Raw genomic sequence first — 14,803 nt, 5'->3', positions numbered from 1 at the left:
CCTCAAACTACCGAGGGAGAGCGCGCACCGAATGAGGAGCTCAAACCGCCAAGAGAAAGCACCGAGTAAGGAGGTCGACTTTGCTTTTATCTCAAATTCTGCAAAATAAAAAATTCACAAATTAATTTGAACATTACGAAAATATTAACAATAAAATAAAAATATAGTACTAACAACCTAGAATAACATCAATTTACATAAAAATGTAATACTTAATTGAAAAATTATTTAATACCGATAAAAGCACCCGAGGTGAGGAGGATCTCCTTCAATGAGCAAATGAGGTCGACAAATAGAAAGTATCGAGCGAGGAAAAATGAACGACAGTAACGAAAGAGCTATGCTTTTGAGGCGAGGGAGAGGCTTTCTAAGTGAGGTGAGGGAGAGCTTTTGGCGAGGAGCTTATGAGGCGAGGGAGAGAGTTTCCGGGCTGAGGGTTTCGAGAGCGTTCGACGAAGAGCTTCTGAGGCGAGGGAGAGGATTTCCGAGTGAGGGAGGGAGAGCCTTTGGCTCTGCTTAAAAAAGCAGAGCCGAAGGCTTTGCGGCTTCAAAGAAGGCGCCGCAACGCCTTTAATAGGGCGCTGCAGGTGCTGCTGCCCTTGCAAAGGTGCCATAGCGCCCGTGAAGGGGACAAGGGGGCGCTACCCGTGGGCCAACCGCCGAGCGAGGCCTAAAATGGTTTAAAAAAAAAAACTAACTAAAAAAAAAAACTAACCTATTTTGGTAATTTTTTTTAATCCTATTTTGAAAAAAAGCCCGAAATTTCTTGAAGACTATTTGCCCCAACCCAATACTAAACTTCTAGGCCACAAGCAACTTCCCTAGTGTCATAATATAACGATCTTGTCTCCACGGGTGATAAAAAATAATAAATTTTATCCAATAAATTTAAAAAAAAAAAAAACTAAAAACGTGATACGAGATCTAAAACACATAGGCTCTGATACCACATGTAAATTGCAATTATAAACCTTAAGCAATGATCCAATATCATCACGTTTAGATATGCGAATCACAAATCATAAAGTAGAGGAATTTACGCACCTTATTTCGGATCCATCGTTCTTGATGTGAAATTGCAATGAATCGATGCTCAAGAGCTTCTCTTCCGGAACCCCCTTTAGACACTGTATTCAATGAGACAGCGCCTCACGTATTACTTTTGACGATTCTTTATGTGAAGTTATGTGAGCATTATAGTTTAGAGGATGAAATTGAGCTCTATTTATAGAGTTTGTAACTTATCCACTCATTGTAGATAATGTTTAACTCAACCCAGACTATCTAGCCCCATATTCAACTAGAAAACATTATATCTTTTCTTTATTAGATCAATAATAAATTACAATAGTAATTAATAAAACCCCTATAAAATATATTCTAACACTCTCTTTCTCGCCTTGAAGTCCTATTTGTCTGATAAACATGACACTCTTGGAGTCGCCATTGGAAGTCCAAGACATCCATCAATTCATGGGACTCGTGGAGCAGAAATTTTTGAAATTTCCACACCATTCCTTTGACGTTGTCAGATAAAGATACTTCTGGCCTTTTATAGCCCTTGTGATTGCATTGCATCCTTCTTCAGCTAAACTGCTAAGCAGACTTTGAGTTTGAGCCATGATCTTCACCATTCTTGTTGTGCTCTCTCTGCTACCAGTTTTGGCTTACGCGCAAGATACCAGTTTTGTGTACAGCGGTTTCCGATTGGCCAATCTGAGCCTTGATGGGATTGCCAGGGTCACCTCCAATGGCCTCCTGAAGCTGACCAACGGCACCAGACAGCAGAAGGGCCATGCATTCCATCCCGAGCCGGTCCAGTTCAAGAAGTCGCCGAACGGCTCCGTTTTCTCCTTCTCCACCACATTCGTCTTCGTGATTCAACCGCTGTATGCGACTCTAGGCGGCCATGGGATCGTCTTCGTGATCGCACCCCAGAGAGGCTTCCCTGGGTCCCTGCCGAGCCGCTACCTCGGCATGTTCAATGAAACCAACAATGACAACGACACCAATCATGTGTTTGGGGTGGAACTCGACACGATCCTCAGCAGCGAGTTTCAGGACATCAACGACAATCATGTCGGAATCGACTTAAACGGGTTGACATCAGCAAACTCAACTCCGGCAGGGTATTATACAGATGGTGGGGAGTTCAAGAATTTGACTCTAATCAGCAGCAAAGCAATGCAAGTTTGGGTGGAGTACGATGCAACTGAAACGCGGATCGATGTCACATTGGCTCCGGTTGATGTGCAAAAACCGAAGACTCCCCTTCTCTCTCTTAGGCGGGATCTCTCGTTGATCATCAACCAGAGCATGTATGTTGGCTTCTCGTCATCGACCGGTTCAATCCGAACTTCTCACTATGTTCTGGGCTGGAGCTTCAGGGTAAATGGTGAGGCTCAGGCACTGGCCCTGTCCCAACTTCCTAAGCTTCCTCGGATTGGCAAGAAGAAGACGCCTAGAGCACTGACCATAGGGCTCCCACTGATGGTCCTTTTAGTTGTATCCATGCTGATCTCGAGCGTAGTTTATGCAATAAGAAGGAAGAGGAAATTCGCTGAGGTCCTCGAAGATTGGGAGAGGGACTACAGCCCGCACCGGTTCAAGTACAAGGATCTTTATATCGCGACAAAAGGATTCCGGGAGCAAGAGCTATTAGGGACGGGTGGGTTCGGTCACGTCTATAGAGGAATCTTACCCACACCGAAGATAGAGATCGCGGTGAAGAGGGTCTCCCATGAATCGAGACAAGGCATGAGGGAATTCGTAGCAGAGATCATCAGCATCGGTCGGCTCTGTCACCGCAACATAGTGTCGCTCCTCGGTTACTGCCGCAGGAAAGGGGAGTTGCTCTTGGTTTACGACTACATGCCCAATGGGAGCCTCGACAAGTACCTCTATAACCAACCAAAGGTCACCCTCAATTGGAGGCAAAGATTCAGGGTGATCAAAGGAGTGGCATCTGGGCTGCTTTATCTGCACGAAGGGTGGGAGCAGGTGGTGATCCACAGGGATATAAAGGCGAGCAACATCTTGCTAGATGCTGACTTAAATGGAAGACTTGGAGATTTTGGGCTTGCGAGACTATACGACCATGGATCCGACCCTCAATCGACTCGCATAGCAGGAACGCCCGGTTATCTCGCCCCCGAGCACATGCGAACCAGCAAGACCACTAGGAGCACCGACGTGTTTGCCTTCGGAGCTTTTTTGCTCGAGGTCGCTTGCGGGAGAAGGCCAATAGAGCTTCGGGCGAAGGACGTGATACTAGTGGACTGGGTATTTGCTTGCTGGGACCGAGGTGCCATTCTCGAGGCAAGAGATCCGAATTTCGGGGTGGAGTATGTGGAAGAAGAGATGGAGTTGGTGCTGAAACTCGGGTTGATGTGTTCCCACTCCGACCCGTCGATGAGGCTGAGCATGCGTCAAGTTTTGCAGTACTTGGAGGGCGATCTCCCGATGCCGAAATTGTCGTCCATTGGCCTGTCCTCCGGCGGGCTAACATTCGCTCATCGCGAAGGTTTTGATGATGTAGCCATGTCTTATCGGTCCTCCATGTACAAGGCATTCGCGCCCTCCTCTTCTTCTGTCGCAGAATCGCATCTCTCAGGTGGACGATGAGCCTCATGGTTTAGTTCCTAATTTAAATTCTATCCTCCTGTAGAAATCGATCAGGTGTAAGATGAGATCATGTGCAGATGTAGAATACGTAGGGTCTACGAGTCTAGCCCGTGTAAGTATCGCTAAAGTACACGCTCTTATTCTTGATATGGCTCAAATTAGCTTCCGGCGGCAGCCGCCGTTGGCTGCTGCTCCGCAGGTGTTGTTCACTGGTTGGTGTTCTTTGTTTTTGCTCTGCAGAGCTAATCACAATTCCACACATCAATCGGAAATGCTTTTTTTATATTTTGTCTCTCTCTCCTCCTCCTCCTCCTCCTCCTCCTCTGTTTTTCCTTTACTCCGTCTCAGTTTCTTCATTTGTTTTGGCCGCACTACGAGTGTCTGGTGTCTCCCTCCGCTGTTACAAGATCCAGTCCCCGTCATAGTCCGCTCGTCTTCGTGCTCTCTCGCAGCCACGTCGGCCCCCGCCGGCCACCAAGCACCACGATGGCCGAACGTGTCGGGGAGAGAGAGAGAGTAGGGCGGTGGTTGTGGGAGATCTCAAGTTGCAGATCAAGAACAGAGGTGGAAGACGAAAACAAACGAACAGAGAGAAGAAGAAAGAGAGAGAACAGGTTACGTAACGGCACCGTTATCTTTTGTTTTTCTCTAATCAGCAACGTTGTAAGCTTACTTAGTTCACTGATGGCATGACGCCTGATCTTTTACGTATTCTCTTGGCCTGTCATTGACGCAATGTACTTCTGTTCTCGAAAATAATTCGATAACATTAAAGGCTAATTTGATAATAATTCTGCTCTCGAAAATAATTTCTGAGCAGAAATTATTTTTTCTAATTCTGTTTTTCAGAATAAAGAAGTAGACTTTTTTTTCTTCTTATTTTTATTTCCAAATCTGTTCCCTAAGCACCGATCTATTCTCCGGAGCAAAAATATTAACTGACGCTACCAAATAGATTTCTTTTCTTTTTTTGTTTCCGCAAACAAAAGAATATGAGTCAGAGAAACATGGGCGTTACTAAGCAGGCCCTAAACTTTTCAAGGCACATTATTATGCATATAATAGATTAACGTAGTCTAAGAGAATGTCTTGTAGCATACGTTTGCTCAAATTCAAATTTCGAAAACTGAACTCGTGGTGTGAACTAGTAGGAATTATAAGATGAATGAACCTTCAAATTTAGTGGTAAATAGAGGACAAGTTTGTGAACTTTTATTAATTATGGCACGACGAGACCTGCGTGCGCGGGCACATATCAGAATTAATTTTTATTTTTCCTGAAAAACAACAAATACCACTATTGTTTGACAATTATATTTATTTTTTCTTAATTTAAGAAGAGCCTTATGGGTTCATTTTACCGAGCCAAACAAGCTCCAACCTTCACAAATTAGTCAATGTGGAACAATATGGAGATGGAAGACATGAAAAACAATTGTCCCACGTTGCTTACCTAGAATTAGAAGTCTTTCAAAGCTTGAATCTTCTATAAAAAGCAAATTCCTTCCATCCTGGACCCGTCCCCATTGAAATCCCCAACCTTGTTTTCATAAAGTATGTTTAGCCAAATATGTCAAACCTCACCTAGAAGCAAGAAGCAGCAGACCGATAATAAAACCTTCCTCGAGACAACTAAGAAAAATCACCAAAAAAATCCTAAATTTATTACACTTATGTCAATTTAGTCATTGTTGACACCTAAATTTTGACTATCTTTCTAGTCATTTATTTTGCATAAAAATTAGGAATTATTTTTAATTCCTACCAAAAATAATCAAATCATTTTTCATATTTATTTTTAGCATCATATTGCATTACATTGCATTTACATTTAATCGGATGAGCGGTGGAAAATGGATTCCAATCGAAGAGCGGTGGACCAAAGCTCAAAGAACAGAATTCGGCTAGCTAGGGGGCAACCCTGAAAAATTCATTAAGGTCTTGAGGTCTAATTTGAGTTTAAACCAACCCATTTAATGTTTTATTTGGGAAAAAGCCTTTTAATTAAGGATGCTCGTTAATTGAGAAAAAGACTCTATGAAATGGAATATTTTGTCTCTGGATCAAATTGCGATTACCTGAAGTTAAGGGACTACTTGGTAATTAAACGAAAGTCGCGAAACCCTAGTTTGTTCTATAAATAGGGAGCTTGTTCACAACACAAAGGAGGCCAATGGATATGATAATACACGGCATTATCAGGGGGTACTCTTCATTCTTCATCCAGAATTGTGAAGGGAGAGCACAGATTTCTTTTCTTTTTGCAGGTCCCAAGATCTATTGAACAGGGAAGAGTACATGAATCAAAGGCACAAAAAGTCAGAAGAGAAGGTGCAAAAGACACCAAAGAAGAATACACTCGAAGAAGGCCAACGCAAAGGAAAAAGACGTGAACATCCAGAGAGAGAAAAGGCTCCTTTTCTTCTTTCTCTGGAGGAATCACGTTGGGTAAAAGAACCCAAGATAAGAGGCATGTGAGGGGATCCAAAAGGGAAGTAAAAGGAATAAAAAAGGGTTTTCTTATTGGATGTTTTGTTTCTCGTGTCCCAACCTGCAGGTGAATTAGAAAGTCCAAAGGTGATTCAATGGAGAGAGAGGGGTCCAAGAGGAAGAACTCACGTTCGCCATAAAGCCACATCAGAGGGAGTTCTCAATTCTTTAGATAACTTCGTCTACTTTCGTTTCTCTCTCTGAATCACATCTGAGCACTCGAAGACAAAAGAATTAAAAAAAAAAAGTAAAAAAAAAAAAAAAAGAACAACAGAGTAAAGAACAGCCAATTGCCAAACCCGTATATGTCAAATTCTAGCCTGAGGCGTTGATTTGTTTTCTTTTGATTTTTGTCTAGGTGTGGTGAAATCACTCCAACAAGTCCAGCGAAGCAAATCATCTCCCACACCTGCTTCATGGATGTCGCGAAGCTGCAGTCCACCACCCCATAGCAAGACAGCCCCATCGAGAAGCAAAATCTGTCACCGTACCGAGGCTACACGTCCTTACGAGACCAGCCTTGCCATTGTCCAATATCGACCCCGAGCCGATCACCCATCTGCAAAGCTTGATCCGCAAGCCGGTTTAAGATCGAGCCGATTCGATATCGGTTCAAATTTGGAAAGTCGATCTTCGAATAAGGTAAAAATTCTGATTTTTAGAATCAGAATATTTATTTGCCTTATATCATATCTTGTCATATTTTATATATCTTGCATATTTGCATCAAAGTGGATATCTTTTAAAATACAGGTTGATTAGGAATTTTTCCTAATCAGCAACTTGCCAAATGATCGAGAAAGTCCATCTTTAGGATTATTGAAGGAATACTCAATTAGGCAAGGATTTGCGTTCAATCGTTAATCGTAAGATTACGAATTAAATGTTGGATTCAGATATTTGCAAAATCTTTTCAAAAATTGATTGATGTATCCACTTTCTTGATTGAATTGATTGGCATATTCACTTTCCCAAATTGATTTGAATTGCTCGGTTGTCATATCTTTCTTTACAATATATCCGTCGCATGATGTAATCTCGAAAATTCTAAAAAATTTGCATTCATCCATTTTCCATATTTAAAAATTGCATATCTTTTAACAATAGCATCATGTAGATAATTGCATATCTAATATTTTTTGTAAATAATTAGATTAGATTTCATTTTAGGATAGAAATTTCCTTTTTAAATAGAATTTTATGCCTAAAATAATCTATCTTAATATATTAGGGTTTAGGTCAATTTAAACTCCAAAATATGCAAGATAATTATTGTTTTGGCATAGTTCTATTTTAGGAAATTAATTCATCCGAAAATATAAAAAAAATCATTCATCCTTGCCATGTCATCCATGCCACGTCATACATACCATGTCATCCATGCCACGTCATCTTTGCCACGTCAAATTAGGTTGCATTTTAGCTTATATTGCATATTAGAATTACATGTCTAGATTTTAATTAATTTACATGGCACGTAGTTAATTTAATTAAACCATGGTCTCACTTGTATGTTAATTTAATTTAATTTTCATGTCATCTTGTTTAGTCTTGCATTTAATTCATAACATTGCATTGCATATAGCATAGTTTTTCATGCATTCATATAAAAAAAATCGAAAATAAAAGAACTATCTTGTGTGGCGCATGCTCCCTTGATTATATTGATTTCTGGATGTTCATTAATTGATTGCGCACCCGCATGATAACCTTTGTTAGTGACTTAGGTTAAAATCAATTAATGTTGCCTTCTCAAATGATTTTTCATGAAATAAAATGGTATCAAAAGGGCGTTAGAGTAATCTGATGTAATCAAGTCACCGATCTCTTAATCTCTAGTTCGTAGGAATAAAATAGTTCTCCCACTATTTTATTTAGGTTTCTAATCGACCTACCATAAATGATTAGTGGCGGCTCCAAAATTAAAATATATTGCATGTTAATCAATTGAACCTTAAGTTGCGATTTGGTATGGACTTGGGAGAGTCCGAGTTAGGTTAGTTAAATAATTAATCCGATAATCCATTAGCCTGGAAAAATTCTCGAATTTTTTAGGTCGCGACAGTCATAAACCTTTTAATTATCTCGATTGAATCCTAAATATTTTCACGTTTTATCAATTGATTCCATCCAATCAATTTAGCTGGAAATCGCTAACGTAGATGCTGACTGTCCCACATGGCACGGCCCGGTCTGGCGTAGAGAATTTTTAATATTTTTTCATTAATTTTCTTTTTATTCTTTTTCTTCTTTGCTCCTTTTTTTACTGTGGCTAGGGAGGGCTAGGTGAAGGAGTTGCTGGGTGAGGGCCCAACAACTCTCGCTGGCTATAGTAAAAAAAATGAAAAAAAGAAGAAAGGAAAAATAAGTAAAAGAAAAACATATAAAGAAATTCAAAAAAAAAATTGTCCAGGTCGGTGCGGTCTTGCCACGTAGGTTGGTTGGCGTCCGCATCAACGATTTTCGGTCAAAATTGGCCCAGTTGACTCCATTGGTAAAACGCGAAAATGTTTAGGCTGCATTGGCAAAAGTGCAACGGATTTAGGATTTTTTGGTAATTTTTTCGGCATTACTACAAATCTAAGCCAAATGTCATAGCAATTTGAGTTGTTTGCCAAATATCTGTAAAAGCTGCAATACCCATTTTCATAGCTGAAATTGCAGAGGAAAAACTGTACCAAATAATCACTGAGTTTTGTTTTAATTCATTGTGTGGGCTAAGGTGAGTCATTGAGTTGAGTTTATGTGGGTGTGGATTTTTTTTTTTAATTTGAGTTTAAAATAATTTTGTAAGATATCTATAGCCGGTTTAGAGCCTATTTTACCGGAGAGCTAATATGGTCTATTAGGTTTTTAAGTACAATATTGGGTTTGGGTCCTTTGGGATCCAAACTTAGTCTATTCCCACGTTTTGAACCCATGAATCTACCCGATCCTCTTAGGAATCGGGCTTTGATTGGACCGGACAGGCTGTTACCTGTCAATTCGTGAGTTGAACGCGGATCGTTGCTTGGCCCTATCTGTGGATAATATCTCAATGAAATATTATGTTTAAAAATGAGTTGTTTATTGCACTGTTTATGTAGTTATTGTTACTTTTCAAAAACTTACGAGAAAATCCTATTTTTTTTTTCAATAATTTAGGCACTTAATGGACAGCAACACCAAATACATTATAAACAAAAATACAGATAAAGTTACATGTATCTATACGTGCACTACTTATAAGTGTTGACTTACGAAGATATGTTACAGGCTTCTTGAAATACATAAAACTTCGTTCGGGTCAGGCCAGCCTTCTTTCTTATGTTGTCCCATAGAAAACTTAGGCAAATAATTTTTCCATATCAAAACATACTACGCCTAGCTTAACTCGAGCATCCATTACATCAAGCAAGACGAGCAGACTCCTTTAGGCACCACAGCTGATTTCGGCTTGTCATGGCCTCATCGGGAGAGTGACATCGATTCTCGACTAATTTATACACGAGAGGCCAACCCCGCCTTCAGAAATAGTATAATCACATAAATGGACAAACTTAAGTACCACATTGAATGATGCGAGTTTCAATGTATACTAATGTGGATAAAAATTGATTGGGCCCCATATTTTATTTGAGGCCTGAAACTTCAAGGATAAGCCCAACTCATGCATGATCATATTCTGTTTTTCTCTCTCATCTCACGTATGTCTAACTTAATAATCGGATGGTCCTCCTAAGGAAAAATCCAGGAGGACATTCTCTCTTTGTGGTGCGCAAATCCGACCATTAGAGTGTTTAGATGTACGTGTGAGTTGTATTGAAAAAGTCTCACATCGAAGAATTGATGTGGTGTTGAGTAGTTAATATATCATAGTTGGCTCGTAACTTATTGGCTTAAGCTTTTGAGTGAAGGTGGGTCCAACTAGATATGTTGACGGACTCTAACTTGGGCTCCCTCTTGGCGATCTCCCCGAGTGAAGATATCGGACTTTTGCTGCAAGCTCCAAACAAATGATATCAGAGCCAATTGTTGATTGGTGACCCACCCCCAATATGTATCGGTGTTTGGTGAATATCTCAAGGAAGGAATTTGATGACTCGATTGGTGGCCCACTCCAAATATGTATCGGTGTTTGTTGAATATCTCAATGAATGAATTTGGTGACCAACACATTTTCTGAGTTAGTGGGCGTTGTGGTTTAGCAACGTGGGCACGATGGGCGTTGATGGAGATTCAAGTTGAGATATGCTGGTGCAGAATGATACTTGAATTAAGGGAGAACAAACCAAACGTTGGAACTCACACATGAGGAGGATATTGTTGATATGCACGTGTGAGTTGTGTTGGAAAAGTCCCACATCATAGAATTGATGCGGTGTTGAGCAATTAATATATCATAGTTGGCCCATAACTCATTGGCTTAAGTTTTTAAGTGAATATGGGTCCAACTGGATATGTTGAAGGGGTTGAACATGGGCTTCCTCTTGGTGATCTCCCCGGGTGAAGATATCGAACTTCTGCTGCGCACTCCTAATATAGAGGAGCTCATCATCGTCGAACACCGACTCAAAAACAATTAGAGCCAGCCATCGAAAGATGATGTGGCCAAACTCAACGGAATTTGTTGAAGTATTATTCCATGTTGCTTGATAACGGATTTTATATGTTCTTTATATTCGTGAGTTTTTGGGTTGGACCTTCTAGCACAGTATCTTCTCCCTCCACTCATTTCGTGTCTTTAATTTGTTCAAACTTCCAAGATTCATCATATATGGTCATGGCACATCTTGAGCCGTCGATTCTCAATTGAGCTTACAATTGACGAGATGAACGGATAGAAAATTGACGTGATTGCCGTTGAGCTGTTCATCAATATGATGGTCAAGTAAAAAATTGCGCCTAACTATAATTCGTGTCCTAGGTCGTACTCTTTATTATGCACTTAAGCTAGGTTTGGTTTTTGAATTTTTAATTTAGATAGGATATGATAAAACAACTCAGAGATTTTGTATATCTCATCGATTATTTATCGGTGTGTGAAGCCAAAATATTTCATTAAGGGCATTTTTGTCTTTTCTCCTTTTTTTTCTCCTAGGTTAAAAGCTATACCTCTTATATTAGCGATGAAAAGGCAATAGCCATCATAAGAGCAGAGAGAGAGAGAGAGAGAGAGAGAGAGAGAGAAGTGCAAAAGTAGTGAAGCGAAAAGTAGTAAATAAAAAGAAAAAGAAAAGAGAGGCCGTGACGGCATTCTTGAGTATTCTCGATTTCTTTTTGCTCCAATCTTGTGAGAAAATCATCAGTTGTATTCCTACTTTTCTCGAAGATTAGTGGATTTGCAAAGTGCCTCTACGTGGAGACGTAGCCCAAGTTTGGGTGAACTTCGATAACAAATTCTTTGGTGTGTTCTTCTGATTCTGTTCTTTTATTATTACATTCCGCTAGTGTGGATTATTTGCTTGGGTTATTTTTCTGGAATTGAGACGCAATTCCTAACATTATTTAGTGAATCACAATAACAAAGTCATATACTTTCATATCCTACCATGTCGAATGTTTATAAAGGACATTATTTTAAACAAACCTGAAAATGCATAAACAAATCTGAGAAGAATCTCTCATAATTCACTGTTAACCACAAATGCACAAATGGAAATTCGTCAATTAATCTAGGATTGTTATCTTAAATAGCAAATGAGCTCATTCAACATTCCGGAGTCATAAGTTAGATTATAGCAAGAAATGTAAATGAGCATCAGCAACATCGAGAGGTAGATCGGCCAACCAATGATAAATCTATCAAAAGGGAGAAAATATCATCATCTACTTTCGTAATTCCAAAATATATAGTGCTTTTACTTTCTTGCCACTTTCATGAAGCTTCAATGTGAATCATAGAGCTACGGAAGGGAAGGAGTTTTCACATTCTTGCTATTTTTGTGAACTTTTGAGGTGAACCAGAGAGTTATTGAGGAGAAGGTGTTTCGACTCTCTCGCTGTTTTCATGAAACTTTGATGTGAACTAAAAAGCTACGAATGAGTCGTGAAGTTTCAACATGATACGGTGATATGGAGGAAAATGAGAGGAAGAGTGTAATTTTTTTTCTAAGAAATCTCATTATCCCCACTCTTCGAGAATTAGAAAGATCATTTTCAATTTGAGTTTTTCATTTATAATTTGGCTTCTTCTATTTCATTTGTATTCATTGATTTTTTTTTTTATAGTTCTTCACTCTATTTTTTAATCTGTTCTTTTTTTACTTATATCATTCTTCAATAAAATTTTTATTAAATAAAAATTTATACTAATATACCTAAAATATGTAATAAATATCAGCACTAAATATATACATAACATATATATATATATATATATTCTAGAATAAAAAGAAATTCAAATATGTATGAATAAAAATGAAATTTATTCTTTTGTTATTTTGAAGCTTCTTGATTTATATTAAAGTACGATTTATATTTGATTATTCTTTAATAAATAAGTTTTTTATTCGAGAAAAATAGTTTTATATCATGAATTTAAGAAATTATATCCACATTTACCTCACGTCCCTAACGGGATACTTCTATCGAAGTTATATCCCTCCTCTATCCGATCTTATAGTGTCTTATGCAAATCTTTGACTTTTTTTGTAACTACCAAATGTAACCTTAAAATTTCTAAGGTTCCTTGTGATTTTGCTGGTCATTGATGTGTTTGGCATTGGAACCGTTAAAATGTCAATTGGTAAAGTTTAAAGTGTAAAAATTTAAAAAAAAAGAAAGAAAGAAAAAGAAAGGAAACCGTCAAAAATTCAAATTATGCTCATTATGACATATTTATCAAAACTTTTATGTAGCCCAAACTTATATTAATGCAACATATACTTATCCTCTGTCACGGTTTCGCCCAAAACCGCCGTTAGAAATCTTACGTGGCAGCATACATGGGCAAAAGAAGGCAAAGAGCGTTGGCAATCGCTTCAGAATGTATGTTTTTCTTTTCATTTTTTCAATTTTCTTTTTCCCCTGCCTTGAGTAAGTCACCGACGGATGAATTCAGGGGATATTTGCGAGTTCAGAAAGTGTTCTGGAATGGCATTTCTTGACACACGGTTTCTTGACTACCAACACGCCCGCATTGGGACAGTCGAAACCACATAAAATGCTAGAACAATGTTTGTTGAAGGGATTTATCGGAACCGAATCAGACGATCACACAGAGAATTAAGAAAAATTGGAATGATGCACGAGATTACCCAGGTTCACCCCAAGATTAGGGCTACGTCCTGCAAATAGATTTCACTATATTTTTCGGTTTATAGCCAATTCGACTAATACAATGATAAAACCGAGCAAAACATATATGTCCCCAAAACGGGCTAAAAAACCTAAAACCTCTTAATTCCAACCATACGGGCCAGCTTAAATAAAAACCCAAACCCGTCGAGGTTTCGAGGGCGTTGCCCCCGAACCACCGCCCGCTGACCGGCGAGCGGGGCAGCGGAACCCCCGTCGGGAGGCGCTGCCCTCGAACCCCCGCATCCCGCGCGCAGGGGTCACATGATGTTGGGTAACACTTCAGTTTCCCTAAGCTCACGTGGGCGTACCCGGTGTGAGAAAGAAGGGTCCCCGAAGTATTCGCCAACTCCAACATTTGTTACCCTATTCACTAATTTCAACACAACTCTTTCAGATCCCCGTCTACTTAATGCCTCGAAAATGCAGCTGCAAATTACTAGAGCACCTCGGACTCCGGGGTTTATTGTAGCAACACTCCACTCATAGATAGTGTACCGGTCCAGAACCTTGCTTTGATGACAAAGCAACACCAGTGGCGTGACGGCTGACCTTGATCTCGAATGAAGAATGATTCGTCAAATCTAAGGTCTTGACATCTTTGATGGATAGTGAGATCAATGGTGAGATCAATGGCTATAGCCGATGAAGCGGGAACAACAGTTTTGTCACCAAGTGCAATCTGTCTCTCTCCTCTGGTTCAAATTTTCTTTTTCCTAGTTTTTTTTTGTTAATCTTTCGTGGAGCTTGTGTGGCGTCATTTTAGTGCCACTTGTCCTTAAATAACATTAATAATGCCACAATTGGATTTGTTTAACGCAACCACCACAAACCGTTTATGTGTCTCAAAAGAGTACAAATTTAGGGTTTTTGATTTCACAAAAAATATTTTTATTAAACGTTTCACAATACGCATAGCTTGGATTTTCATGGATTAAACGTTTCACTAATGAACAAATATTTTCTGTATTGAAAAGTGTTTTCTTTGATTCTCAATGAATTTCATCCATTAGTATATTGGACAATAATTTTCAAAATTAATAATTTTTACAGAAATCAATGGTTAAGATCATTGAGGCACCTAACGTGAGCGTAAATTGAATGGAGGATCTCTTTCCAATATGTAAATAGTTAGAGTCAACTTGAGATCTAATGAGAATGTTTGATACTAGCCTCCCGAAACTTGGGTTATATCTAGAAAACAATCTTAAGATAATATGTTTGGCTTGCAAGATCATACGGCAAGATAAAGGGTCAATGTGCTGTAATCACATAAAGCAAATGTCGAAGTCGCTGTTGTGTATGCATTAGATGGAAAGACACCAACTTCTATTTTCTTCAGGCCATTGACTTGTGCCTAAGGTAATAAGCCAATCAAGAATTCATGATTACGCAAGAAATCCAGGATCGA

The 14,803-nt window shown here is 39.2% G+C and overlaps 1 protein-coding gene across 1 annotated transcript; it reads left to right on the top strand.

Moving 5' to 3' along the window:
• The first annotated feature begins 1,533 nt into the window (after positions 1 to 1,533).
• LOC115728422 (L-type lectin-domain containing receptor kinase IV.1-like) lies at positions 1,534 to 3,906 on the top strand. The gene is made up of 2 exons (XM_048282323.1): positions 1,534 to 3,720; positions 3,791 to 3,906. Exon 1 carries the CDS (start codon positions 1,621 to 1,623, stop codon positions 3,622 to 3,624), a length of 2,004 nt encoding a protein of 667 aa, XP_048138280.1. The 5' UTR covers positions 1,534 to 1,620; the 3' UTR covers positions 3,625 to 3,720; positions 3,791 to 3,906.
• Positions 3,907 to 14,803: the final 10,897 nt, after the last annotated feature.

Source organism: Rhodamnia argentea, chromosome 7 (assembly GCF_020921035.1).
Source record: "Rhodamnia argentea isolate NSW1041297 chromosome 7, ASM2092103v1, whole genome shotgun sequence".
Taxonomy (NCBI): domain Eukaryota; kingdom Viridiplantae; phylum Streptophyta; class Magnoliopsida; order Myrtales; family Myrtaceae; genus Rhodamnia; species Rhodamnia argentea.
Note: the sequence above shows the minus strand (reverse complement) of the source record. Positions and strands in the feature narration are given on the sequence as shown.

What these genes read in the sequence shown, in the direction of transcription:
- LOC115728422 (XM_048282323.1), top strand. Translation starts at nt 1,621, where the DNA reads ATGATCTTCACCATTCTTGTTGTGCTCTCTCTGCTACCAGTTTTGGCT.